The sequence below is a fragment of the Passer domesticus genome, chromosome 6 (genome assembly GCF_036417665.1).
Source record: "Passer domesticus isolate bPasDom1 chromosome 6, bPasDom1.hap1, whole genome shotgun sequence".
NCBI classification, from domain to species: Eukaryota; Metazoa; Chordata; class Aves; order Passeriformes; family Passeridae; genus Passer; species Passer domesticus.
In genome coordinates this window covers 23,439,955-23,466,663 of record NC_087479.1, presented here as the reverse complement: position 1 = coordinate 23,466,663, position 26,709 = coordinate 23,439,955, and the positions used below count along the sequence as shown (strand labels likewise).

General features: G+C 52.1%; 1 protein-coding gene across 4 annotated transcripts in view; it reads right to left on the bottom strand.

The window, feature by feature from the left end:
* Nucleotides 1–26,709, bottom strand: part of LTBP2 (latent transforming growth factor beta binding protein 2) — a 71,294-nt gene that overhangs the window by 7,202 nt on the left and 37,383 nt on the right. For 3 of the 4 annotated variants that reach the window (XM_064423855.1, XM_064423852.1, XM_064423856.1), the window contains 20 exons: nucleotides 26,213–26,315; nucleotides 17,598–17,672; nucleotides 13,700–13,822; nucleotides 13,085–13,249; nucleotides 12,056–12,286; nucleotides 11,505–11,527; nucleotides 9,761–9,800; nucleotides 9,264–9,350; nucleotides 8,124–8,249; nucleotides 7,805–7,933; nucleotides 7,280–7,399; nucleotides 6,212–6,331; nucleotides 5,882–6,004; nucleotides 5,558–5,683; nucleotides 3,091–3,213; nucleotides 2,662–2,787; nucleotides 2,441–2,563; nucleotides 2,080–2,211; nucleotides 992–1,117; nucleotides 104–247 (listed from right to left, as the gene is read on the bottom strand). In XM_064423855.1, coding sequence (XP_064279925.1) covers nucleotides 104–247; nucleotides 992–1,117; nucleotides 2,080–2,211; nucleotides 2,441–2,563; nucleotides 2,662–2,787; nucleotides 3,091–3,213; nucleotides 5,558–5,683; nucleotides 5,882–6,004; nucleotides 6,212–6,331; nucleotides 7,280–7,399; nucleotides 7,805–7,933; nucleotides 8,124–8,249; nucleotides 9,264–9,350; nucleotides 9,761–9,800; nucleotides 11,505–11,527; nucleotides 12,056–12,286; nucleotides 13,085–13,249; nucleotides 13,700–13,822; nucleotides 17,598–17,672; nucleotides 26,213–26,315 — 2,365 coding nt within the window. The remainder of the gene's footprint in view (nucleotides 1–103; nucleotides 248–991; nucleotides 1,118–2,079; nucleotides 2,212–2,440; nucleotides 2,564–2,661; nucleotides 2,788–3,090; nucleotides 3,214–5,557; nucleotides 5,684–5,881; nucleotides 6,005–6,211; nucleotides 6,332–7,279; nucleotides 7,400–7,804; nucleotides 7,934–8,123; nucleotides 8,250–9,263; nucleotides 9,351–9,760; nucleotides 9,801–11,504; nucleotides 11,528–12,055; nucleotides 12,287–13,084; nucleotides 13,250–13,699; nucleotides 13,823–17,597; nucleotides 17,673–26,212; nucleotides 26,316–26,709) is intronic. The other variant, XM_064423854.1, reaches the window with a different exon arrangement.

Genomic DNA, 26,709 nt, shown 5'->3' with positions numbered 1-26,709 from the left:
CTTGTACAGCCCTGTCAGCCCCTCATCTTTATCTCACCCCAGCCATGGCTACCACGCTCCTGCTCTAGCTGCCACCCATGCTCTGTCACAGGTGCCTACTCACCCATGGCAGCTCGGGGCTTGCACTGCCCTGCCTCTGTGTCGTACTCCTCGTGGTCACTGGGGCAGAGGCACAGGAAGGATCCCTCCACATTCTCACAAAGTGCAGTTCCGCACACGGCGACCATCAGCTCACACTCATTCACATCTGCAAAGCAAAGAGCAGCAGTGGGCAGCAGGAGCATGGTCTGTGCGTGGTCTGCAGCATGAAGCTACCCTGCAGCAGGGAGACAAAAGCTGCTAGGGACAAGCTGAGAACTATGTTCACACTGTGGCTCAACACAAGTCTGGCAGAAGCCTCATGCCCTGCTCTTAGTGGATCCAGAGCCTGAATCCAGTATGCCAAAATCCAGCAGGTTGCTGGGTCACAGAATCATCTAGGTTTGGAGGACTCCAGCCCAACCCCCTACTCAGTTACAGGATCCCACCAGGCTGCTCAGAGCTTTTTCTTGTTGGGTCTTTAAAATCTCCAAGGATGGGAAATGAGCAAACATCACAGGCAACTGCTCCACTGCCTGCCTATCTGCACAATGAACATTTTCTTCCTTATAATACACCCTGCCTGTTCTGTACAGGCACCCATTAAAGTACTTTTCTAGCACCTTCAGTGCCTCCATCCCCAAGGACCTCCTTTCCACCTGGACAGAAAAGGGCTCCACGTTCACTGTTAAACACTCACTTTTTCAGAGCCTGGTCCTTTGCAATCCCAAAGATCTGCTGTGATAAGGGAAGGGGTTTTGACTCCATGAGCAGCCCTGTCCATGTGTATGATTCTCAATGTGTGAGAGCAGTCCCTGTCTGTGGTCTGGGAGCCATGACACAGCAGGGATGCCAGCCTGGCACCTTCCCATGGCTCTCCTTTACTGACTGGCAGTGATCCTGGCAGACTCACCGATGCAGTAGTGCCCAGAAGGTGAGCTCTCATAGCCACGGTCACAGAGGCAGCGGAAGGAGCCATCCGAGTTCTCGCAGAAGCCGTGGCTCCCGCACAGCGTCTCATTGGCACATTCATCAATGTCTGCAGCAAAGCCCAAAACAAGGATCATCCTAGTCCCCACTTCTCCCAATGGACATCCCTACTTAGGCCCTTCGGCTCTGACCCCAAGATCTGGGACTGGGACAGGCACTCCCTCGATGTGAGGGACTGGATCTGGCTGCTCCAGTTACTCACCTATGAGTGTGCATGTTAAGAGAAGCTTCCTGCAGCTCTGAGAGCCACAAAGAAGCCATGTGAATAGAGCAATAGGGGCAGGGCGGGAATGGGAAATTGATGGGAAGCATGGGAGGTGACTGGCAGGGGTGGCAGGGTAGCAGTTTCTTTCAGAGGTGTAAAGCGACACAGAGCCTACAAGCTCCAGCTGCTGCATGGAAGTTTTCCTGGAGTAGTTAGAACAGCTATGTGTCCACAGCCCACGGTTCCCAAGGCCAGGAGCAGCTCCACATGCTGAGGCTGAGTCTTAGTTCGGCCCAGAGCCCAGTGGCTGGCAGCAGTTCCTCCCTACTGCAATTTTCCCTGAGCTGGGGGGAGCCTCAAAAACTGCAAAAACCCCTTTGCTCTTTCCTCTTTGCTGGAGCCTGGGCTTCAAATCCAGACCCGCTAGCCTAGCATGCTCTGGTACCAGCAGCCTTTCCGCTCACCCAGGCCTGCCAGGCAGGTGACTGGCAGTGGCCCCAGCAAGCACAGCTTACAGGGAACTGAGGTCCAGCCCCAAGCCTGGAATGGCTGTAACCTGCCCAGGACCCTCCCCAAGTGGAAAGCAGCACAATGCAGTGTCTGTTCCAGATGCCAGGAAGAGAGAAGTCTAGACGCAAGCAGGCAGCGCAGCCAAGAAAACAAATTCTCAGCATTATCTGCCTCTCCACCAGCCACACATTTCCTCCTCCTCCTCCTCCTTCTCCCCTGTGCCTCTGGCAGAGATGTCCCACAACCACCCTGTTCCTGCCAGGGTGAGGGACAGGGAGACCCAGGGCTGTACTCACCAATGCAGTCACCCAAGGGGGTCCAGTGGAAGCCAGGCTGGCAGCCCATGATACAGCGGTAGGAGCCCAGGCTGTTCTGGCACCGCCATGTGCCGCAGATGGCATCCCCGTACTCTTTACACTCATCCACGTCTGCAGGGCAGAGAGCAAGGGGATGAGCATGGTCAGAAGGGGACCCTGTTTGTTCAATGCAGCACCTGGGTCCACTTCAGCTGGCCAGAGGCCTTGAATCAGTGCTAGTCCTCCTTAGAAGTCACCAGCAACTTTGAGTGCTGGGAGCAGAACTGCCCTCCCCCCTGCGCTGGCTTAATTCATCTCCTCAAATTCTGGGAGGCTGATCTCCCCAGCAATGATCTCTCACCCACGCAATCATCAGTCTCCTGGGAATGTTTGAATCCATTTTCACACAGACATCTGTAGGAGCCTTCTGTGTTCAGACACTGGCCTTGTGAGCACAGGGACTTGTCTGCACATTCATCCACGTCTGTGAAATAAAGACAAAAATATAAACCTGGATCTCACAGCAGGGCAGGAAGCAGAGGACAGGACCTAAGGTTATGTTCCTGCCACCCTTCAATTCACCTTGGCAGCTGACTCCGCCAGCCACATTTGAGAAGCCAGGAGCACAAATGCAGAAGTAGGATCCTTGACTGTTGAGACATTCGCCATTGGGACTACAGATCTCACTGTTCAGGCACTCATTCACATCTGCAGAGAGAGCAGAGTCAGGACCGTGCACCCAGCCCTGGGGTACATCCTTCACCAAAGCCACAGGGATTCCCTGTTCCCAGTCTCTTACAGGCAACCCTCAAAGGGCTCCCAGCCCTTTGTTTTCTCATCGTGGAAACAGAGATCTTCCCTGTCCATGGTGAGCCTGACTTTGACTACAGCCTTATGGATGTGCCATGCATGGTGGCATCACTTGCCTTGGCACCAGCATCCTCCCTGCTGAGAAAGAAGGGGGATCCAGTATGTCGGGGACCCAGAGGGCTGCATGAATGGGGTTCATACCTTCACATACGGTGCCATTGATGAGCTCAAAGCCAGTCTGGCAGTGGCACTCATAGGAGCCCGGTGTGTTTCTGCACTCTCCCCCCAGGCACTGGACAGCAGGGTCCTCACACTCATCCAGATCTGACAAGAGGAAGGGCACAGCACAGAGTGAGGCCCCAGCTCTTGCCACCACTGGAGAAGATCCCCATCCACAGAAGCATCACCCAGCTGTTGGCCTGCAAAGTGGGTTTGAGCTGTCCTCCCAGACCATCCCATCACAGTGAGAAGAGAGTAGAGACTCTGTGTTACTGGGGTGTGCAGATTCAGCCCAGTCTTCACTCCCCTCCATCACAGGGACCAGTAAAACACTATCCCAATACCAAGTCAGTGGTGCCCAGTAACAGGACCAAAGGCAAAGAGCACAAACAGCAGGTCCTGCCTGAACACTCTTTCTGTGACAGTGGCAGAGCACTGGCCTAGGTTGCCTAAAGACATTGTGGAGTCTCCCTTCTTGGAGATACCAAAAAACTATATGGATGTAGTTCTGGAAAGAACTGTTGGTGGCTCTGCTTGAGCCGTGTGTTGATGAGATGAACTCCAGAGGTCCCCTCCAGCCTTAGGCATTCAGTGATTCTGTGAGCACAGGGATACTGTTAACCCCAGTGTCTGTCTCCAGCAGAACTCTGCTCTGCATACAACAACCACCAAGAGGCCAATGCAGAGTCATAGTTGTTGACAAATCCTCTCTTCAGCCAACTGCACAAGAGTAAACACCAGCAGAGCAACGCAGCACCAGCTGTACCTTCCGAGGCTCTGCTTTCTCACTTGCCAGACTTGTCTACAATGTCCTTCTCGTGGAAGAGCTGTCCAGGGGCCAACAACAACTCTTACCCAGCTGCAGAGCTCTCCACAAACCCTCTCTCACCCAGCTCTCCCAGACCTTGGCCAGAATCTGCTGGCACTCTGAGGATTTTGCTCACAGCAGAGGAGAGAGGGATACCTTCCCTCGCACAGAGGGCTGCAAGATGTCAGCAGACTGCCTGCAGCCCTTAAGGAAGGGGCAAGCACAGGAGAACACTTCAGTGTTACAGGAGGTAAAGCTGTGAGACTGGCAGCTCCTGAAGGTAGGGAGGAACACTTTCCTTTTTGCAGAGCACTGAGTATGCCACAGGCACAAAGAGCATTGCTCCCTACCACCTCAGGGCAGGATTCCCAGCTTTTCAGCCTCAAAGGCTTGCAAGAAGCAGTATTATTGAATCCTTCTGGAGAGGAACCAAAATCTAGTTTATTTACAAAAAAACCATCACAAAACCCTTATCATGTTTCAAATATGAAACCTAAATCCACAGACAAGGCCACCAGCCAAGGCAGGGAGGAACATACCATCCTGCCATCAGGTCAGTGTGACCCAAACAATATCAAACCCTGATAAGATGCCCTCATGAAATGGCTGGGGCAAGGTGGCTGAGATGAGGCAGCTCATGTGGAGTCTTGGGAAATGAGGAGGGCAGATGTTAGGCATCAAACCACGGCTCTTCCATCACACCCGAAAATCAAATGCAAAATAAGTTCATTTTACACTGGCTTTCTCAAACATCAAAACAGAGGAGAATTAAAGGGAGGAAAACTTCCCTCTCCTCCCTCCTGGAGGCCCCCATACAGGGGGATCCTTCTGAGAGTCACATCAAAGGCAAGATCTTACATTTGCCAGCTACGTGCAGGCTGCAGGGCTCTGCAGTGCTCCAGAGATAAATTCTCAGCACGTGGCCATTCTTTAAACAAATATCTTTGCCAGCTCTGCCCTTTCCCTTCCCTTGCTCCAAACAGAGAATTTGCATCAAGCCATCTCAAGCCCAGGATATCCCCCACAGTCAGCCATCAGAGATGGAGTTTTCCTGCTTGTGCTGGGGCAGTTGAGCTGTAAAGCTGGGACTGAGCACTCGCATGTCTCAGCACTGCAACCAACACAAATCAGTGCTGCTGTTAAGTCTCTGCCAGCCTATCTGGCACAGCAGAGACCTTGTTCTAAGCCTTCCCTTTTAAACATGTCCAAGTTATATTAGGGGCTGGGGAAAAATGATGAAACCTGGGTGCTCACAGTCTCTCCATGGGCTATGGACCCAAGGTTTCTCCTTCTGTTGAAGACCTACATTTGATATATATGCACACAGTTCTGAACTAAAAGACACACAACTCTGCCCATGTTTACAGGCCTCCTGTACTCTGGCCTTTGTCAGCATCTTCTAGATCATCATTGGTCCAGGAGTCCTTCCCCCCATCCCTCTCCTGTGTGAGCAAAATCACCTTCCTGCAAGTGACATCTGCTCACAGCCTTCCATGCTCTCTGCTGAACAGGAAGCTAAAGAGCTGGAAAAGGATCCTGAGACTAAAAAAGCCCTCATGTCCCACCAGTAACCCAGCTATGGCAATGTCTCTTCCCTCATTTCCTCCAGCACCCCCTCCTCTGTTCCTGGGGAAGGGATACCTTCACACATGCTGCCATCTCTGGAGACAGCATAGCCGGCGTCACAAGACATGCAGGAGTAGGAGCCCTCAGTATTGAGGCAGAGTCCGGAGGGACAGGGAGCCCGGGCTGTGCATTCATTGATATCTGCATAAACACATGAGGGAGAGCGGGGTAAGAGGAAAAAATGCAGAGCAAGCATGACCAGGGACACGTGTGCTGGGGGAACTAGCCAGCATGGTGGCCAGGACTCAGGCAGAGCCAAGTGCTTAGGGAGAGCCTAGGGAACCCTCTGGACTGAGTGTGTGACACTTCAGAGTGTCTGGACACATGGCTCTTTAGTACCTTGGCAGCTCTTCCCATCAGGTGCCACCTCGTAGCCCCGGTAGCAGGAACAGCGGAAGGAGCCTTCCAGGTTGACACATTGTCCATGAGCGCAAGTCCCCTCCATGAGACACTCATCCACATCTGTGTGATACAGCAGAAGGCAACATGGCATGGCAGGTGCTCAGGGCAGTCCCTCCACACGAGCTACGAGTGCAATATGCCCTGGCCAAACAGGCTGGCTGACTGCAGGAGAAGGATGCTGCCTGTGCCCCTGCTCCTTTTGAGGCTTACAGGGAGCACTGCCGTGGGGAGTAAGGGTGCTGCCCAGAGGCAGCCCAAATTTCTCACCAATACATCTTCCATTCCTGGGCCGGTAGCCAGCCCCACAGCTGACACACTTGTAGGATCCTGGTGTATTGACACATCTCCCACTGGGACAAGAGCTGGGATCCACGCACTCGTTGACATCTGCCAAGAAACACAGTTCTTTCAGGCTCCCAAAGGTAAACAGTGCAGCAGTCTCCAGTGTGTCCTCTCCAGCTGCATCCTCAGAGTTTCCCTCCAGGGCACAGTGATACCCAACAGGAGCTGAGATGAGTTTGCTGGGGCTTAGACAAAATCTCTTACAGCCCCACCTATCCCTCAGGATCCTACACCCACATCTGAGGGCTGACATAAGTCAGCAGCAAAACTCACTGCTGCAGGGTGTTGCCAAAGCCAGGAATGTGCATGGGCAGAGAAAGGGATCAGAGAACATCTGTGCAGGGCCGTCTCATCAGGGCGTTTCATAACTATGATCAGGATGCAACCTCCAGCTCAGTTGTCCTTAAGGCAAGTGCTTTCTGGAGGCTGTGTGTGGGGAAGCAGCATTCTGTGCATGCCCTGTTTCCTGTACTGCCTCCCAAAATAGCCTCCACTCTGTGATGGAGGTGAGCTACTGAGAAAGGGGAGTCTTTGATCAAGCACAACATACATTGACAGGGGTGAAAGCTTTGAAGGGCCCAGGTCTTGCCATGTGAATGGGATGCAGTGGGGATGGTGGCCTGAGTCTCTCCTGCCTACTCTTTCTGCAGTCCACCTGGCAGCATGACAATTTTGTGACAAAACCAAGGTGGCATGAAAATATATAGCCACGTCCTTCCACAATGGGAAGCTGGAATAGGCTGGTCATTGGGGAACTCCATGGAGAGACGGGAGAATCCTGGGAGAAGTCCATTCCCTCTGCCCAGGAAAGCTTGTTCCTCCTGCAGCCAAAGGAGAGGACAGGCAGTCCTTGGGGAGAGCACAGGGCAGACAAATGTGGGGGTGTCCTACCTCCCTTACAGGGGGAGACACAGAGTGATGAGAAAAGGAAGTGTTCAGCCATGTATAGAGTAGGTTGGAGAGGCAGGGGTTGCTGGGAGCAGCAAGCTTTACCTTCACACTGTCCTCTGAGGCCCATGGCAAAGCCCTCCTTGCACTGGCAGTGGTAGGAGCCAGGTGTGTTGATGCACTGCTGTCCTCGGCAGATAGAAGGCTGCTCACACTCATCTCGGTCTGGCAACACACAGGGAGACAGTCCTGAGTCTTCCCCCACCAGCATCAGGAAGGCTGGGTGGGGGAAGAGGACCTGCTCCCCCTGCAGCTGGCTCCACCCAAGGGATCTGTGCTGGGGCTCTCCTCTATCCTCCACCTGCCCAAGCATCCTCCTAGCCATGAAGCAGTGATCAGGGCTGGCATCACAGACTCCTGCCTGGATCATCATGGGCAAGATCCTATCCCTGAGCAAGCAGGAGAGTGATTGCCATGGATCAAGCTGTCTATGGCAGGCCTGTGGGAAGGGAGGATATGCAGGTGTGCATGTGTGTGTGCACATTCATGAGAGAGTGTGAGGCTGAGAGAACAAACAGGCCCTGGAGAGATGCCCTGGAGGCAGCTCTGTGTCAAGTGAACACTACTTACCCTCACAGCTTTGCTTGCCCACCGACACAGCCAGGGTGTACCCAGAGTAGCAGAGGCAGAAATAGGAGCCCACACTATTGATGCAGCGACCTTTTCCAGCACAAGGGTCTTTCAGACACTCATCTTCATCTGCGACCAGGCAGGGAAGGAAGACCAGCAGTCACCACCTTCTGCACGCAGCCCCCTGCCATGCCACCTTGCAGCAGTGGGCAGGGCCTCAGCAGAGCTGCCACAAGACCTTCCCCCAATGTCCAGAAGCACTGAATGGGCTGTTGAGGCCCAGAAGGCAGAGCAGTCAAACCACCAATTGCCAACCTACCAATGCAGCGGAGGCGGCTGGGGTCCAAGGTGTAACCAGGGTGGCACAGGCAGCTATATCCCTCTGGGGTCAAAACACAAGCACCAGCTCCACAGGAAAGGGGTGAGGAGGCACAGCCACCGACAGCTGCAAAGAGAGAGCACAGGGTTGGGAGCAGCACCAAAAGGGTGCACGGAATCTAATGTCTGCTTTGTGTCCCCAGCACCATACCAGAGGCTGCTTTTTCCCTTCTTGGAGAGTGATGCTGAGCCTGCTCCTCTCCTTCAGAGAGCCTGCACCCACGGGACAGCAGGGAGGGCACAGCAGACCCTGCCACCTCCTGGGGCTCCTGCGGCCTGAGCTGGCATGCCCCAGTGCCGAATATTGCTCGCCTGCACTGCAGCCCTATGCCTTAAACGGGACCTGGCAGCAGAGCCAGACACCTGACACCTGACGGCGTTCCTTTTGGGGTGACAGCAGGGCCCCCCGCCTCGCACCACGCTGCTAAGCCGAGCACAGGCAGAGTGAAGGGGCAGCGAGGCACCACACCCCCCCGGGCATACAGCCAGCCGGGGAGGGGGGGGGCAGCCCAACCCCAAACAAAGGGCTATTGAGGAAGACGCATTCCTCAGCAAGGTGCCTCCGCCAGGCCTGCTCCCCAAGGTGCTCCAGCCCCCGGCGCAGGGCAGGGACCACACTCCCAGGCACTTGAGCAAGCCTGGAACAACAGTACCCTTGTTTCCGGCGCAGTAAACAAGCCGCCCCGCAGCCACATGCCGCCGCGGCGCTCCCCCTCCCGATGAGTCAGCTCCGCCGCGGCAGGGCCGCAGCCGCCGGAGCCGGCCGTGCTTCCCCTGGCCCGGCAGCCGCTGCCAGGGGGCTGCGGGCGGGGAGGGACTCGGGGATACAAACGCTTTGTTCCCCATCGAGCTTCGCTCCTGCGACTCCCCGCGGCTGGCCAGGTTTCCCTGGCTGGCGGCAGCTGGGCCCAGGCTGGGACAGGAGTGGAAGGTCAGGGACTTTCCTTTGGGAAATCAAAGGAGGCATGTGGGCAGATAAACAGACTGGTTAAGGGGGAGAGCCCCTGGGCAGAACTTAGGACATAATTTCACTGTAGTACCGGGCAAGGAAAATCCTCTTGATGGGTGGACACACACCCACCTGCTGGCACCTGTGTTGGAGCAGCAGCATCCCAGGTGGCAGTGGGGCCAGGCTGGCGAGGACCATGCCAGAACTCCTCTTCCTCTGCTGTGGAAGGAGAAGACAGGTAAGTCAAGCTACCTGATCCCAGGCAGAGATGACCATCCAAGATTTACCTGTGCTGGCTGTCCTGGCAACCACAGCACCAAAAGAGAACATAGGAAGAGGCTGCAGGGTGGTTGCAACTCTATTGTCTTATTATTTAACACAGCCTCCTTCACCTTGCTGGATATTCATCACCTCTCCACACTCCAATAGCCCCACATCAGCCACCCAGTGTGATGGGTGCTGCCCACAGCCAGCCCAGCCAGCAGCCTGTCCTGCCTAGCACCGGGGGCTGCCATGCAGAGAAGGGTGGCCCTTGGGGCAAGCCCTGAGCTCCCAGTCTCCCCACTTTCCTCACTGACCCGTTCTCTTCCCCCACATGTGCCTTGCCCTCCCACCAGCCTGGCACTCACCTCTGCGTATGGCAGGCTCTGCAGTGGCATCAGCAGTTCCCTGAGGGACAGAAACATAGGATACTTGTGCATGGAACTGGGATGCAGCACCCCTGTGACATTTTCCCACCCACCTCCTGGCTCCTCTTTCTCCCTAAGATCGCCATCCTAGGAGGATAAGCTGCCCCAGTTGGGTGCATCTGGCAGGGCCACTCTGTCCTGAGCACATTATCCTGAGCAAAACACAGCTTCAGGCCATGCCCCATGGGCCACCCACAGAGGGACTGTGGCAGCACACTGTGCAGGTGAGAGCAGGGCACTGCTACCAGGCAGGCACCTCCTCAAGGTGGCCAGGAAGGTCATCCAGGCACGGCAAATATTGCCACTGTCACCAGCAGCTCTGGAGATCTGAGGACTGCTGCTGCTTTGGTCTGCATCAAGAGTGCTCCCTTACCAGAAGGGTGTTTTGTGCTAGAAGCTCTTTCTCAGCATCCCCTCCTGGCAAACCTAGGGCTGCCAAAGGTAATGCTGGAGCACAACCTGTGTCCCAAGTCCCTGCTCCATGGAGCTTTCCACAATGGATAAAGAAAACAGGTGACAGAACAATATAAGTTCCAGACTTCACATTTGGAGGCTTTGGTTCCAATTTCTGCCCTGTCTTGAGATTTCTCACATGTACTTGACCCAAGTTACTTCATGTTTATAAAGCAGTGACAGTGGCAGTGCTGTCCCTTCCCTCAGAGGTGCTGTATATGTCTGAGGGATGAGCTGATATAGCAAGCAGAGAGATGTGCTCAGGAGAGATATGGCCAGATCTCTACCGACAGCATGGATCAAGAGGCACACTTTTTTCAAGTGAGACTCAAATAAATTCACACAGCCCTAGGAGAGCCTAGCAGAAAATCAGTCCCCAGGCTGCTTCCATCCAACACGGAGAATTCACACAGCCAGTACTGGAGACTCCTGCCCTGACTGCTCCAGTGGTGTTTCTGCTACACCCACCTCAACACAGAGAGAGCTGGCTGTGAGCTGGGCTTGAGCAGGACACTGGGCTCCATGAGAGAGGCACGCCTAAAGCTGACTACAGCAGTTCCTCTTATCCTGCTGCCCATCAGCCCTACAGCCAGGCCAGTCTGACAGTGAGTGCCCACACCTCAGCTGTGTAAGTACAGCTGATATTAACTGAAATTGGTGAAAGCAGAGCAAACTTGAATAAAAATGCAGCAGAGACCAGAATTTCAAACCAAAATCCTCCTTGATGTCCTTTTATAGTGGGATAGATCCTTGCTGTAATTCACCCTTTTGCTCTTTAGGACTGAGTTCATAATGGATAATCCCTCTCTTCTAGAGCTTCAGTCCCTGTCAGATACAGTGTAGACAGGGCTGGAGCCACAACTCCCATACCTGCCTGGTTGAACAGTGAAAAAGAGTGTAAGCAGGAATAGAGTCATAGGATGTTTTGGGTTGGTAGAGACCTTAAAGATCATCTAGTTCCACCCCCCTGCCATAGGCAGGGACACCTTCTACTAGGCCAGGTTGCTCAGAGTCCCATCCAATTTGGTCTTGAAAACTTATAGGGCTGGGGCATCCACAGCTTCTCTGGGCAATCTGTTCCAGTGTCTCACCACCCTCACAGTAAAGACCTTCTTCTTCCTAATATCTAATCTAAATCTCCACTCTTTTAGGTAATTTGTATGACATCCCACTTCCAACCCATCCAGCTACCACAGATGCATCGAGCTGTGGCAAGACAAACCTTACTCACCTGCACAGCAGGAGAAATTTCACCTGGAAAAGGAAACAGTGCATCATGAGTAGAGAGAAGTCAGATAGGCATCCTCCTGAAACCCTGACTGCCCTAACTTCATCTCCCACCTGTAAGACACTGCCATTCTATCACATTTGTCTGCAAGAGCTTGTTCCCAAAGCCGACACACCTGGACTCCTGGCACTGTGCCCCAGGAACAACTGCTCCAGCAAATACTGGCACAAGAAGTTGGTCACACTGCCTTCCAGCTGGGCTGCACAGAAGCCCAAGGACTGGAGTGCTAGGCTTGCCATGCAGGCCTGAGGTCCTGATGGAGGCAGCCTGGCCAGTCAGCACCAACTGCAAAGATGCAGTTGCAGGAGCCTGAAACACTCAACCTTCTTTCCAAAGACTTGAAGACCTAGTGCCTCATGCCTCAGGAACACTACAGTCTGTAGGAGCCCTTTGCAGCTAGAGGTCCATCCATGGCATATGACAGGCCCTGAGAAGTTTTCCACCCTTGCTAGGGGCCCAGATGGAGCAGCTTTAAGCAGTAGACCCCACACTACCCTGTCTTGCTGAGGTGCCAGGGTGGAGGAATGCCTCCAGGATGCTGCCACGCAGGCTGTCCTGCAGTTGCTGTCTCCTCACTGTCCAGTCCAAAGTCCAGTTGCTGTTCTCTCCTTGCTCTTCCAAGCTGAGGGGCAGCTCTTCTGTCTCTGCTTTCCTCATTGACAGTCGGATATCAGAGCTGGAGTAGGTGTAGCCATGTCCTGCTGGGCAAATTTCCTTGAAGGCCTCTGTGAAGGAAAATCAAATCAAAACTTTAGAAAACAGAGGTTGGAGGCTGGTGGAGGGATCACGTGGCTTACCATACCCAGACACAATAGTGGGACAGTGGAATAAAGGAGTGAAGATGGGTGGCATGTATGTGAGTGCGGGTGCCAGTTTCCCCAGTCCTATAATTTTCTGTAATTTCTAAGAGTTAAATTCTTAAAGAAACACATCTCAATTGCAGTGGGTTGATGCTTCAAGCAGAAGGAATGTGCTCACAGAGCAGTGTGGATTTTGTACAGGCATTCCCAGACCCCAAAAATGAAATCCCTTCTCATGGTCAGTACTGCTAGAAAGAGGACATGCCACAGGAAGGTCCAGGCTGAGCAAGGGAGCAGATAAAAGCAAACCCGGAGTACCTCAGCACTGAGCACTCTACACAGCACTCAAGATACTGTGCTCAAAACACCTGAACATTTTTCTGGTCCCTGAGGATTTTTGTGCTTTCCCTTCCACCCAATCCCACGCTGAGGTACTCAAATTCATCCTCACCTGTCTTTCCTCCCAGCAAAAGATGTAGGACAGAAAAGGGCTGTTGAATAAAGCCAGGCACACACATGGTTGTGTTCTCCCTCTGGTACAGGGTGGTTTCCCATCAGGGACTTCTCATCTTCCCAGTATTATCCAGGTCTGCCTCCTGGGTTCTGTACCCCTCTCCCAGGACAGCATTTGCACTGCTCAGCTCTGGGTCCTGCAGCTGTCTGTGTTCAGGCAAACCCAAACCCCAGTGTAACCAGAGCAAAGCTGAAGCAGGCACATCTCACCTGAGCCGGGCATGGGGCACTCCTCGCAGTTCTCGCCCCAGCCCTTGCCCACGCGGCTGCAGCAGCAGATCTGCTGGGTGATGCGGTGCGACAGGGGGAAGGTGCACACGCCTCCGGCTGCCGAGCGGTAGCACAGCCCCTGCTCCATCGACACCGCTTTGTCCGCTGAAACACAACAGCCGCGTCAGCGCCCGAGGTGCCCCGAGCTCTCCAAAGAGAACGGGGGACACTCAGCTCTCCCCCTTGGCTCTTTCTCTGCTCGTGCCTCCAGCCTGTTCAAGGGCTGCCCTGTCTTCTCTCCAGGACACCCCCTGGCCATCAGCCATTGGGTCTTTGCCCCAGCAGTGTCATCCCCAAGAAAATCCAGCTCATGTGGGAGTTTTCTCATCCCAGGGGGCTGTGTCCTCTGCTGCCACACCACACGCACATTCCCTTTAGCCTCTTCAGGGACCATGCAATGTCCATGGAGAATGATAATGCATGATGGGACCCAAGTGCATGAACAACCCAACTCAGGTACCCTGAAAGGAGATCTGAAGCATGCTGTGGCTTCCACTCAGCCATGGGGTCCTGCTCAGGTCCCTGCCCAACTGAGGGGTTCCCTGGAGCACTTACAGATGCAATGGCTACGGGATGGGTCTAGCATGCTTCCAGGCTTGCAGGTACACCGGAAGCTGCCACGGGTGTTCATACACTCGGCATCTTTGCAGAGGCCCTGCATCAAGCACTCATTGATATCTGTGGAGAGAAGAGAACCTTTCAGATGCGAAGAAGCTGAGGGTGTTCTAAACTCCCTACCCAGTGCCTCCCATTCAGGTGTTGTGAAACAAAGGGGTCTCAGCTGGGCTGGTGTCTGAGGCAGCCGCCACACCAAGCAGCACAGTGGGGACCTCTGTGGTGACAATAGTCACACATCTGCAGAGCTTGCTTGCTGCAGCTGCAGGATGGCTTGTGGGACTTCTTTCAGTCCTAGTGGAAAACAGATGTGGCCGCTACGGTGAGCCACTCTATCAGGGTCACTATTATCATGGTTGTTTGCAAGCCAGGAATGGTGAGTCCTGTCCTTTCTCCTGATTCCTGCTACTGCTTCCATAGAGCTGTCATCCACAGAGGATCCTTGTTGAGAAACTCAGTGCCAGCATGCAGGGAGGGCATTGACAGATCCCGTCCAGAGGCAGAGGGGTGGTGGGCCAGGCTGTGGCTTACTGTGTCTTCTTCTAAGAATAGGGTGATCAAGTGTGAAGTCATCACATTCAAACCCTGCCTCAAGTTCTGCCTCTGCCCCTGACTCAGCACTCATCAGACACAGTCTTGGGGAAGGAAGTCAGGTTTATCCTAGGGAAACACCACTGGGTTCATCCATCTGGCCTGCAGTAAAGGCTTTCCTACAGCCCCATGTAAGAATGTATGAGCTAAGCCAGAGAAGACAGGGTTTGGCAAAAAGTGCATTAAGGAGAGCTGAGGGCAGTTTTCAGATGCAGAGTAAGGAGGAAGGTGTCCTCATGGAATAATGCAGCCTCCTATCTTCACTAAAGAGCTTGGCCCAGAAAAGTCAGCATGCTGAAGGCACGTGCTGTGTCAGGAGACACAAGCAGTGCAGGAAGAGCTGGATGAGACACAGAGCGGCAGGACTGGGAGCAACGTCAGCACCACACTGAGACAAGCTACAGGAAGATATACTGCAAGCTAAGAGGTGAAAGCCATCAGTGAGAGGGTTTGGGGCCCACTCACTGCTCACAGGACAGCTCTGAGCTGCCAAGACCAAGAAATGCCAACATGATGTTAGGCCAAAGACACAGGGCAGTCCCAATGCCAGGGTGCATGGCCCTGGTGAGACCTCAAGTGCCCTCAGAGCACCCAGTGGTGCTCTAGGGACTGTTTCAAGATGGATGGGGTTGAAGACTCAGGAACAGCTTTCCCAGCACTGCCTTATTCCTCAGAGCCAAAGCACTACTGCTTGGTGGAGGGGGCTGTCTTGTGAGACACGCAGCCAGCAATGACAGCTGAAGTTCAGACTTAATGACCTAGTGGTCCTCCCCAGTCCTGTGCTCTTAAACTCCTCCATTCATCCCACCAGCTGCTCCATAGACAGGTGAGACATACAAGGGCCATGAAGACCAGGCCAGAAGTTAAGTCAATCAGCAGTACCAATGCTACAGAGATCTGCAGAAGGACAGGGAGGAGTAGGATTTGGCTGCACAATGTGGTGTTTGCTGCTCTGTACCAAGCAAAGGACAGAGTTCATGAGAACAACCAGTGACCAACCCCAAATATGCTGGGAACCCCACTCAGAAAAGACATTAGAGCTCTCTGGAGGAGCCTTGTGGCTTATCCCTGTCACTCCACAGCATGGTCATAGTGTTATATCATTCTGACAGACCAACTGGACAAAGTGTTTGACCCCATATGAACAAGGGGATTGAAGGGATTAGAGTAATGAGAGCACAAAATAAACAAGCACCAAAGGCTAGGCTTTATATCCTTAACTTAAAACAGGGCCACATCCAGGCCTCATCCCAACACCCTCTATGCTGCTGTCAGCCACAGTGGAAGTCCCCACTGGGAATAAAAGCAGGCAGGTACACTCAGAGCTACACACTCCTACCCCTGCAGCATGCCAGGGTTAGGGCCAGCCTAGAAGAAGAGGCCTCAGGGATCACAAACTGAGATCCATGTGCTGCCTCAGCTGCTTTTTTCCACCCCACACAAGCCTGCCAGTGCTCCTCAGAATCAGGCACACTGAGTCAGGCAGCCTGTGGGGGAAAGGTGCAGGCTGACCAGTGCTTGGTCAGCAGAAAGGACTCAGGTCAGCAACAGACACCAAATACACATATTGCCTCCCAGGACTTACAGACACCAAGGTGCCAGGGTGTGTCATGTGCAGTGACTGCTCTGCATGCACACCTCGCTACCTCTGAGCCTCCAGGACCTCTTCCGGTGCCATCCTTCCTGCTAGTCCCAGCAGCACTGGGAGGATCCCTGGCTGGCTCTGACAGGCACTCTCAGCTCAGACTCCTTGCAGCCTTGTTCTGTTCAATAGGATGCAGCAAGGAGAGGAAAGGAGATACTGGAAAGGTGAACTATTTCTTCCTCTGCTGGAAGGCACTAGAGAAAACCCTTCCTGTCCATACTGAACACAGGAAAGTGGGCTTCTGCAGGGTCCTCCTCCAGTCACAGTTCCTTAACAATAACCTGCAAAGCCAGGTAGTCTCCCCTCCTACCTGGGCTGGCAAAAGAAGGCTCCATGTAGACTCTCCTACATCTGTCCACCAAATTGCTCACTCTGGGCCCTAAAGTGAGGTGCTAAGACTTCCTGTCACACATTCTGCTGCAACAGTAGAGATGGGAATAGCACCTTGAAGCAGTAGTGTCTGAAGAACAGAACTTCTCCAGTCCAGCTTATAAAGGAGCATCCTGAGGCACAAATCTCTGGTTCATGCTTTTTCCTGTGCAAAAACATCTTCCTAGCCAAATCCACACTGTCATCTCCCTCTGCTCCTCCCTGATCCACAGGGGACAGAAATCCAGAGCAGGCACTACAGATCTCTGCTTTCTGACATGAGTCCTTCCAGCTGCTTTGTTCCTCCAACTCATATTTGATGTCTCTGGGTAGCTCCTCATAATCACAGCACTGTCTGTGGCCACACAAGGGATGAGATCTGAGCACCAAGATGAATAGTTGTTGTGTTGGTGAAAGTTCTCCCTCAGGACGATGTGGGGAGGTTGAATCATTAATTAAGTAACCATGGTGGAAAATCCCAGCTAAAAGAGATGAGTCACTGGACTGCCAGCCCTGGGTTTGCTCCCTGCTGCATCTGTGAGATGACAACTCTCAGATTATTGGGGATCACAAGAAGGGAACAATAAAATTCCTCTTTAGTCAGAGGACAGAAAAACACAGTGTAGGCCCAAGAAATGCCAAATAAACATGAATCAGAGAGAAAAGGGGAGAGGTTGGTGTCTTCCTCATATGGAACTGAGGGACCACAGAAGTGAGAAATGGATCCATCCTGGCAGCATGGGGCAGGCAGGGGAGCCCAGCAGCAAGAACAAGTGACACAGTCAGAACGGAAGGCATTGCTTTTATGGCAGTCTCCCACTTGTAAATGTTCAAATTGGCACGCTCCTACTTGTAAATGAACAAATTAACAAGCTGATAACCTTCACAAATATTTTTAGGAAACAGAATTTCTGTTGCTTCAGACCATGGAAGAAGTGTTTTTACACTCACACTTAGCAGAGCATAAACACAGGTCCTTCTGGGTCAGTAGGACTTAACAGGGGAGTTCTCTTGTACTGGCCCAACTGTGTGCTCACTGTGCTTGTCAGCAGAGTCACGTAGTCCTCTGTTACCTGGTTTTCTTTCATTCTTGATGAGAACATGAAGATTTTTATAAGTCACATTCTTTGCTGAGCTACACCAGGGATTTAGATAAATGTATTTTGTGTAGATAATTTCAATTCTGACAGTGAATGTGAGAAGGAGAGAGACAGAAGAAATCAGCATCCTTACCTTGGCAGTGGCTCCGGTTCAGCCTTTTGTATCCCTGGGGACACTCCACCTGTCCATTCTCAATCACAGGGTGTGCTGGGGAAAAAAGCAAACAGTGTGGGACACTGGCAGTAGAGCCAGCCACCAGGGTCCTCCCTTCTCTGCCTTCCTTCCAGAGGGAAAAGGGTCCCTAGGCCTGCCTTGGATGGGCTTCTGATGACTCCCAGGGCAGAGGGAAAGGTAAGAGCAGCCACGTCACTCATGCAGTGTCTTCTGCTTCTTGGCAAGTGCCAAACTGGTGACCCAGAGGCGCTGCCTGTGCCTCATATCTACCCCTGTGTCACTTTGTGTCCTTCTAGGTCAGTTTGGATAGCCAGGTGGCACATGACAAGGGAGATCAGAGTAAAATGAATGGCTGAAGTCCTTGACAAGCTGCTGAAATGACAACTCAGGCCCTGTTTATTACATTTATTTTTATACTGCATGTGATTTCCTGCCCCAATCCCTCTCATCAAAGAAAAATTCAGATTTCTGCTTTAAATAATTTTGTGGGTTTCAAAATGTTCTGTAACACGCACAATTAAACCTCTCCAAATTTTTTAAAGGCAAGTAAAATGTGGCCCATAAATTCCTAGGAAGTCAACTTTAGGCACTGAATTTTGGAGCAAGGAAAAGGGAATTCGAGTGGATGGGTTGGGAAGTGAGTAAGAATGGGGTGGGGTAGGAAGAAGGGTACTTTGCCTAAGGTAGGGATTTTCACAGGGTGGGGTTCCTTTTAAATTTTCTGGATCTTTTGCTTGGGAACAAGGAGTGCATGCAACAGCTAAGTGACTGCCCAGCCATATTCTAACCACTCTAATTTCTCCTGCCTGGCATCAGTAGCTCTCTCCTTGGTGTCATATGTAGAAAGCCCTCCATGGCAATAGTCATATCGAGGGTCTGGCAGATTCCTTACACATTGCTGCTTCAAGAACCAGGGACAAATTGGGACCATCCTTACAGCAGGAGATGCTTGGCAAGAGCCTGCAAAGTTTAAGACCACAAAGAAAGCCTGCAAAGTTTAAGAACACATTCTGTGAGAGGAGAGCAGGCATGCCCATAACTCTTTGTCCTGAAGACTTGAACTCTATAAAGCAATTTAAAGCCACTCTAGGACAGTTATTCTAAGGCAAAAGTTAGAGACCAGCCTCCTAAGATAAAGGTGCTTAGGAAATAAAAGACAGGAGAACACATCATTACCAGCCTGTACCAGGAAGGAGAAGAGAAAATCTGGTTTTCTCAGGTATATTAAATGAAGCTACAAGGTTTTCCATATGTACATTGATCCTGAGCAGCTGAGTGAATGACAAAGACAAAAAAATCTATTTACCCCCTTCAACAGTTTAGTCACGAATTGTAGGCAGCAGGTGCTAACAAATATCTGGATGTTAGGGATGAGGGAGCTCCTGGTGATACTGAGAAACCCTGGGTACCTTTCAACCTTCTGGGAAGGTAAAAAACATCTCTGGCTTATGGGCTCCAGGCTCAGTACCCCGGTGGGATTTCAGGTCCTCCCACACCATAGCTTGTGGGCTCGGGGATGCCAACAGGCATTAACTGAGCTTGGAAACATCTGTCAACCTCAGCACAATGTGATAACAGACACTCAAATGAAGCACCATTGTTATGTGCAAGCCCTCTGAGCAGAAGCCAAGCATGCTGGAGATCAAACAGTGATGACATGTCAGAGCCATGCTCCCCCTCTGAAAAATTTGCAGAGAAACAGATTCTGCAGCATCCCTCCTACAGATGCTGCTGGGGAGAGGGCAAGGCTGAAAATGTCAGTGGTGGGCAGATGAGTTGCAGGTCTGTGCCACCTTAGCACTTACCAAACTCCAGTTTGGAGAAACCCCTCTACTTCAGCCAATCACTTGTGAAGCTACGGACAAACATCTTAACTCTGCAAAGAAACCCATGTTCCCTGGAAAGAATAATTGTAATGTAATGTGAGCAGATCTCTCTGTACCAAGAGGGGAACCAAGAGAGTTTTGAAGTGTTGGATGGAGGCTGCCAGGATCTGTCAACAAGGGAAGACAGTGTGTGGCTGCAGAAGGATATAAGCTATTAACTCTCAGCTTTGTGCTTGGTTTCTTGAGTAGAGGACTATTTCCTTCCACACACTCAGATGTGGCTGAATGACAACAGAGATGGCCAAAACCTCCTGAAAAAAACAGCCTAGGACACTTGGGTTTCCTGCAAAGGGGATCAGCATCCAACCTTCTCTCATGCAGCTGGTAGGAGGCTATTCCTCTGGAACCCACCAAAAGGAAAAAGCTAATCTGATGATCAGACAGGACAGAAATCTGTTGCATCCAGAGCTAAAGAGGCCCCAGTGTCCTGTGTCTGTCTACACTCTCTCCATAAAGGGTTCTTCCAGAACCTGACACTAGAGATGGAGCAGCTGAGTTACATCTGTCATGCAGACAGATTTCAGACTTGCTGAGGGCAGGGAGCCCTGGTTCCTGATTCAAGAGTGTGATTTCACATCCTTGCCTCCTGGGCATTTCAGCCATGGGGACACTGTGCCAAACCAATGTGGTCACCAGATAGCTGCACATTAGGAGTCCCTCCTGGCTCTCCTCATTGCTTCCTCTAGCTCTCTGCAAGCTCTGCAGGCACCAGGCATCCCTGCCAGGGCTGGGCTCATACAAAGGAGCATGCATGCAATAAGCTCACAGGCTCAGAAAGGAGGTGAGTGTGAAGCAGCCACAGCCCAGGACTCCCTCCAGCATCTTTGTCCCCGGCTAGAAAAATACTCAAGTAGATCATAATATGACAGGAAATGAGTACATGGAAATTGGGCAGAGAGGTTTTGTTGCCTAGCAGGATAATCTTTAAGCAATTAGGCTAATTTTTCATCACTTCCTAGGAGAAGAGATTTTACTCAACAGCCCTGGCTAAACTGTCTGGAGAAGCTCAGGGTGGTGGTGAAGTGGAAAACTTCTCCTAGTGGTGGTAGGCACAAGGGTGTGAAGTGAGACAATGTTGGATGAGACATTACATTAGTCCATACAATACCACTCTGTTAAAAGGGGAAGAAGCAAGCCTGTGGTCAGATAAGAAGAGAGGAAATGCCCATTTCCTGAAAGCTAGCCCCTTTATTTTGACTCTTTCCATCTACCATACTAAAGACATCAGCTCACTGAGAAACCTTGAGGGTAGCTTGGTGCCTCTGCTAGTCCTGGGAGGTGAAAGGAGCAGGAGTGAATGGTCTCATGACACCTGGAGAAAGGGAGATGATGGACTCAGTCAAGCCTCAGCCTGCTTTAGTGTGAAGTAGAGAAAATCAGCCTCCACTGCACAGAGGATATGAGCTGCTGGGTTCCGTGGCAGAAGAGCAGAGCAGCTTGGGCCCCACAGCAGCCTCCAGAGATGTATTAGAGGTGCCACAGCAAGAAGCAGGCTGTGGCTGTGGGGTTCAGCTGAGTTCTGAGGCAGAATGGACATGAGGGAAAGAGATAAATCCTTCTGTCTAGCTCTGTCATGCCTGCTCTCCTCTGGATGGCCTGTTGTAAGGAGGCTCCAGCAAGACTTTCTCCAATGCCCCCAAAAGAATTATGCTAGTAGTGGTGGGGAGGACATGCACCAGTGCTACATGTGCGATACAACACTAAGGCCTCTGGCTCTACTCATGATCAGTAAAGATCCTGAAGGTGCAAAAAAATGCTTGAAGGAAGAAGACTCTGATAATTCCTTTTTGCCATTTGGTGTTTCAACAGAGAGGTCCATATTCTGCTCCCAAGGTGGCTTCCAACTCCAACAAGGTACCTAAAACCCCCTAGTTTTGTAACACTGTGCTGCTGTGTGCTGCCAGGACAATGTTGTATGTGAACGATGAGCAAAACAAGCACTGTGCAGAACAAAGCAGTCCTGAAAATGCTGTGCTTTCCCAGGTTAAGCATTGCTTTCTGTGGTGCTGGCACCACCCTGCAGAGGTTTCAGCTTCTTTCCCCACCTTCAGCCTTTCTTTATTATTTCACACAGACTCCCTGTGGCACATGGTAACAGTGGCCTCTGTAGCCTCCTTCCCATATATCCAGGGAATTTTTTTCCTGCATCCTACCCCATCTGTTCCCAGGAGCAGACCAGGGGGTTGATTTTCAAGGGGCATCCTGTGGCTGTTCCACTGCCTGCAGGCGCAGCGCAGGGGAGCGCGAGGCTTGCAGAGCCACTCGGCGTTTGTGACGATGACGGCTCCACGGGTGAGCTGCCACCCCTCTCACAGTGGGAGGTCTGTTCGGGGAGTGCTGCGGGTGCCAAGCCAGACATTACAAGATCCAACTTTCCAGTGAAATTCAGACTTTTCTCTAGGACAAAAAACTTCAAAAAAACACGTGGAGTGGGAATAAAAACAAAACAATAGCCTTCAAAGACTTGTTTCTTAATGCAGTTAAAACCCGTAGGAGGAGAGAAAGCAGCCCAGGAAGGTCTGCAGTGAGCACGAGTGGGTGCACAGCCCAGCCCATGCTCAGGCTGACTGTAGCTGGAAATAAGGGACAGGGGGCACTGAGAAATCAGGAGCTAGAAAATGCAGGTTTACTCCTGCACCCAGAAAGTCTGTCATTTGCACACAAGGGTGAGCTTGTAGCTTCTGGCAGTACTGCAGATGGTGTCCACTGATATGGGTGTTTTCCTGGAAGGCTGCTGGTCCCAGAGGTGTGTGGTTTCACGGACAGAGAGGAGGTAGAAGAGCAGGGCTGTAATCCCCTCTGGACAGAACTCTCTGCTACCAGTTTCCTTTATCCCCATGTGCCTGAGAAGGGCCAAGGCTTTGGGAAAACCAGTATCCAAATTCACAACTGCCGTGGGGTATGTGTTGACCTGTAGCTCCAGTCTCATTGGGTTTAATTCCTACAGACCATCTTTTAATATTGTTCCAACATGTTCTTTCCACAGACCACTGTATCCACCAAAACAACATATGGTCTGGCAGGAAAGCAGGAGTAGCTCTGCCCAGCAGTGTACCTGCTACTAGCCCTGCATCCTGAGCTTGCCACAGGACAGGACATTGCTTCAGTGCAGCTTCCTCACCAGCACTGCTCAACTACCGTGCTGGCTCCTGAGCTCCCTTTCAGTCACATCCTAGTGTTTCTACTTCAGCTGCTCCACCAGCCTCTAATTCTCTTTTCCTACTATCAGTCTTCTCCAGGTTTTACTTTCCAGCTCCTGTTTGCCCCTACCCTTCTGTTCTAGCCTTTCAGTGTGTGTTCATTGCTTTCTCCAAGTACGAAAGACCCACGAGAGTCACTGAATGTCTCCACATGTTTTATCCTATCTTGCAACACAACACATTTCATCCACCAAATTCTGGCCAAAGCTGAAGGACTGCAGCTGCATGGCAGCATGCAGGTGTCCTGCCACCCTCCAGGACCCTGTCTCTGGCTCATCTCTTTCTTTCATGGACCAGGCAACAACCAGCCTTTGCTCCAACAGCTCATAGAGCAAGCTCTTGGCTCTCCCCCTTCTCCCATGGCTCTCTGACATGTCATGGGGGTCCTGTCTTTATTTCTCACTTGCGTGAGCAACAGCAGCTCCCAGGAACTTCTACTATAGCCTGCTGGAGCACCCAGCTCTGTGCACACTTCTCTGAAGACAACAATATACAGCCCCCCAGCAGCAAACCACACAGCCTGAGCATGGCCTAGGAAATATCTAAGGCTAAAGTAACACTCACTACAGAGACTACTGGCTAGGTCAACCCTTAATTTTGAACTCAGCTTTTAACATGGTCTCATTAGGATGCAGACAAAGCATTTGAGTGCCTTGGCTTTTCTGATGCTGAGCAAAACATAAAAAATAGCGAGGATTGGTCATGGTAAGTTTGCTCAGACAGATGCCTCCCTCCTATTCATCTTCTCTGATGTCTTTCTGCACACAAACACGTACCAAACATGAAAGCTGCAGACGATGGAGACATCCGGACGTATCCAGACTCTACTAACAATCAGTGTCTCGGGCAGACAGTCAATCCAAACAAGTTCCCCATTTGTCTAGCTCTTGCCTGGCTGCACTTCTGTACGTTTGTAAGTGTTTACACTGAACTAGCTTCTGCCATTTCTGTCTCTACTTGCTGGAATTAAATTCCCAATGCTGTCAAGTCTGCTCTGGTGCATGCTTCCCTGGGACACATGAGAGCAAGGAGTTGTCTCTGAAGATCAGAATGCTAAGAAGAAAGCTGGAAACATACACTGGACATGTTATCTCTGTGCACGAGACACCAGATCACTGAACTACAGCCCAGTGACTTTGAGTGAACACAATACAGGCCAGCAAGAGCAGAAGGCAGAAGGAATGTGAGTGTGGGATGTGGTCTACAGGCAGGAAGTGCATGGAACAATGCCTTCACACTGGCATGGAACTGGAAACCCTGGCAGACAAGGCACAAGGCAGTGACAGGTCACAGTGCTTGGCGGCTCTGTGAAAGAGGTAAGGTCACTGAGAAAGATCTGTTTTGCTGAGTCCACTCTGGAGTCAGCTACCTTGTGTATGAAGACAACACGCCAGAGAAAGGCATGCCATCTACCTGGGCTCCTCACTCCACAACACCTGGGCTCTCTTAAGCTGCCTCCATCATGTGTCTGCCTTACAGCTCCTTACACCAGGGGTGGCCAAAGCAGGAGGATGCTTGTATACCATTGAACAGGATGAAAATGGCTCCTTCAACTAGCCTGAATTCCTGCCAAAAGCAAAAGAGCCATTAAGTCTCCAAGGAGGAACTTCATCACCCAAAGCCAGAGGGAATTTCTTGTGGCAAAGGAATATAAAAGACCCACATGGATATATTTTTCATATCTCCCTGGAATTAGTCTAAAAACAAGTCAGACAAGCATCTGTCCACTCAGTGAAGACCAGCAGTGACAACTTGCCTTGAGCTGCAACTGCTCCCAGGACACAGAGCATGTGTGGAGCTGTGAGCTGTGGAGTCTGCTGGCAGCTAGGAGTCAGGTCTTAAGTGCATTTGGTTGGCTGACTGCAAGGAGCACATGGGGGTATTTTGTGTCTGTTTTCCCATCTTAGAAGCCTGTAATTAGACACATTTTGAAGCTCTAAGTCCAGCACAGCAAATCATTGCTGCAGCTCTGTCTGCATTCTCTCAATCACCTTGCACCTTGCATGGAGAAGGAGAAAGGAGGTGCAGAGTTTTTGCATCAGTCTGCAGCCCAACGGAAGGATTAAGCAGCCCCCCTGCTCCCTAATGGAGGGGTCACAGAAAGATGGGTGAGAAACAGGGAGACTGCTGTGGGATGGGGAAGAGAAAGCCATGACTGGGGTTGTGAAGGTCAGGGACAAAGAAGAGGGGATGAGGCCTGTGTGGGGCATTTCCTTGCCTGCACTGAACCTGCAGACCCCGGGGTCACCCCCACACCACAAATGCCCAGGACTTTTTTGGGGCTGGCACATGGGTGAGGGCAGGCAAGGAGCAGCATGGCCAAGGCCACAGCACAGCCATGCAGCTTGGGAAGATGACAGCAATCAGAGCTCCCAAGATCTGGACTGGGTTCCAGGATGCTGACAACCTCGTCTGTGATTGCAAGGAATTTGGCTCCAGTCAGCACTACCCCTGGCTGAGTAGGAATCGAATTCAGGGAGGATAATGAGACACAAATTCAGCTCTTGGGAATGTGTGTGTAAGCGAGCAGGAAAACTCTGAGCAGACCTAGAAGTCACCAACAGCACACTTGCTTACAAAACCTGCTACCTTGGATACCTACACTGTATTTCAGGAGTCCAAAGTCTCCTGAAGCATGGGGTCTGTTTTCTTCAGTTCTTTGATCCCGCGAAGGGATGTGATTGAGCAGGCAGGCAGCAGTGAAAGGGGACAGGCAGGAAGGCAGGCAGGCAGGGAAGAGGTGAGCAGCTCCCTGCCCACATTCCACTAGGGGAGTGCACCTTGCCCTGCACCACACCCACACAGCACTGGATGCTGGAGCCATTGTGCCCACAGGACTGCCTCCTCTCCAGCCAGGAGTCCTCCTGTATGGCTTCTCCATGGCAACACAGGATGTGACCGTGGTGCAAGGGGCCGTGCTCGTCATACAGCACCCTGAGCAGAGGAGATGAGGAATCCCCATCTCCTGCTAGATCAGTCTGTCCAGCTCCCAAGTGCAGCAGAAACAGAGCTGGACGCCCATGCCCCTGGAACGGACCCCGGGTGTGCTCCTGCCAATTGTTTGATGTAGTGTTATTTCCAGAGCCCCTGCCAAACCCGTGTTGGGCCCAGAGCAAGCCCGTAACTCTATAGGGCCAAGTCTGCAGCCTCCTTCTCCAACCTAGAACTGCACCTCCTAAAACCACGGCTGCTTTTTTCTTGTTTCTCCCTCGGAATGGGGCTAGCATGGTGGGAACCATTGGCCACATGAGCCTGGGACAGCACCCAGCCCAGAGCACTGTTCCCTGGGGCAGCAGCTGGCATGACCCTGCACTCACCTGGGACGTGCTGCCCATCCCTGAGGACCTTGGGCCAAGGAGAGCCATGTGTCAAGACCCGCAGCTCTGCTCCCTGCGTCGGCTGCACGAGGCAGCCATTTTTCTTTGCCCGGCGAGGGTGCAGGCTGTCCCTGGTGCTGTCCCAGCTCCTGGCCAGCAGCAGTACTCACCTGGCCGGGGGGGACAGGCCAGGCACTGGTCCATGCCCCAGAAGAGCCCCACACTGCCGCAGCAATCCTCCAGCTTGGTTAGCCCTGGCAGGGGGTTGGTGCACTGTGGAGAGAGGAGCAGATCAGGCTTCTGTGGGATGCAGAGGAAACATGCCCAGCTGGTAGGACAGCAGCAGAGCCAGCACAGGGAACAGCTGTCTGGGGTCAGAGGCTGGCACGGCCCTCTTGGCACAGCTCCACACTGGGACACAGCAGGATCAGGGATGTGGATTAAGATAGTAAAAAGCTGTGCAGACAGAACCTCCCTTGATTGCACCCTTCAGAGGGGAAGGGGCCATCAAACAGAGCAGAGATGAACCAGAGATGATATCACCTGGCAAAGCCCCAGAATCAGCCCCTTGCCTGGCTGATTAGCCTGTGAAATGGGTGCACCGCTCCAGCCCGGCAGGGAGCTTGTTGTCAGGCACTTTCCTCTGCTGAATGAGCCTCTCTTTCCC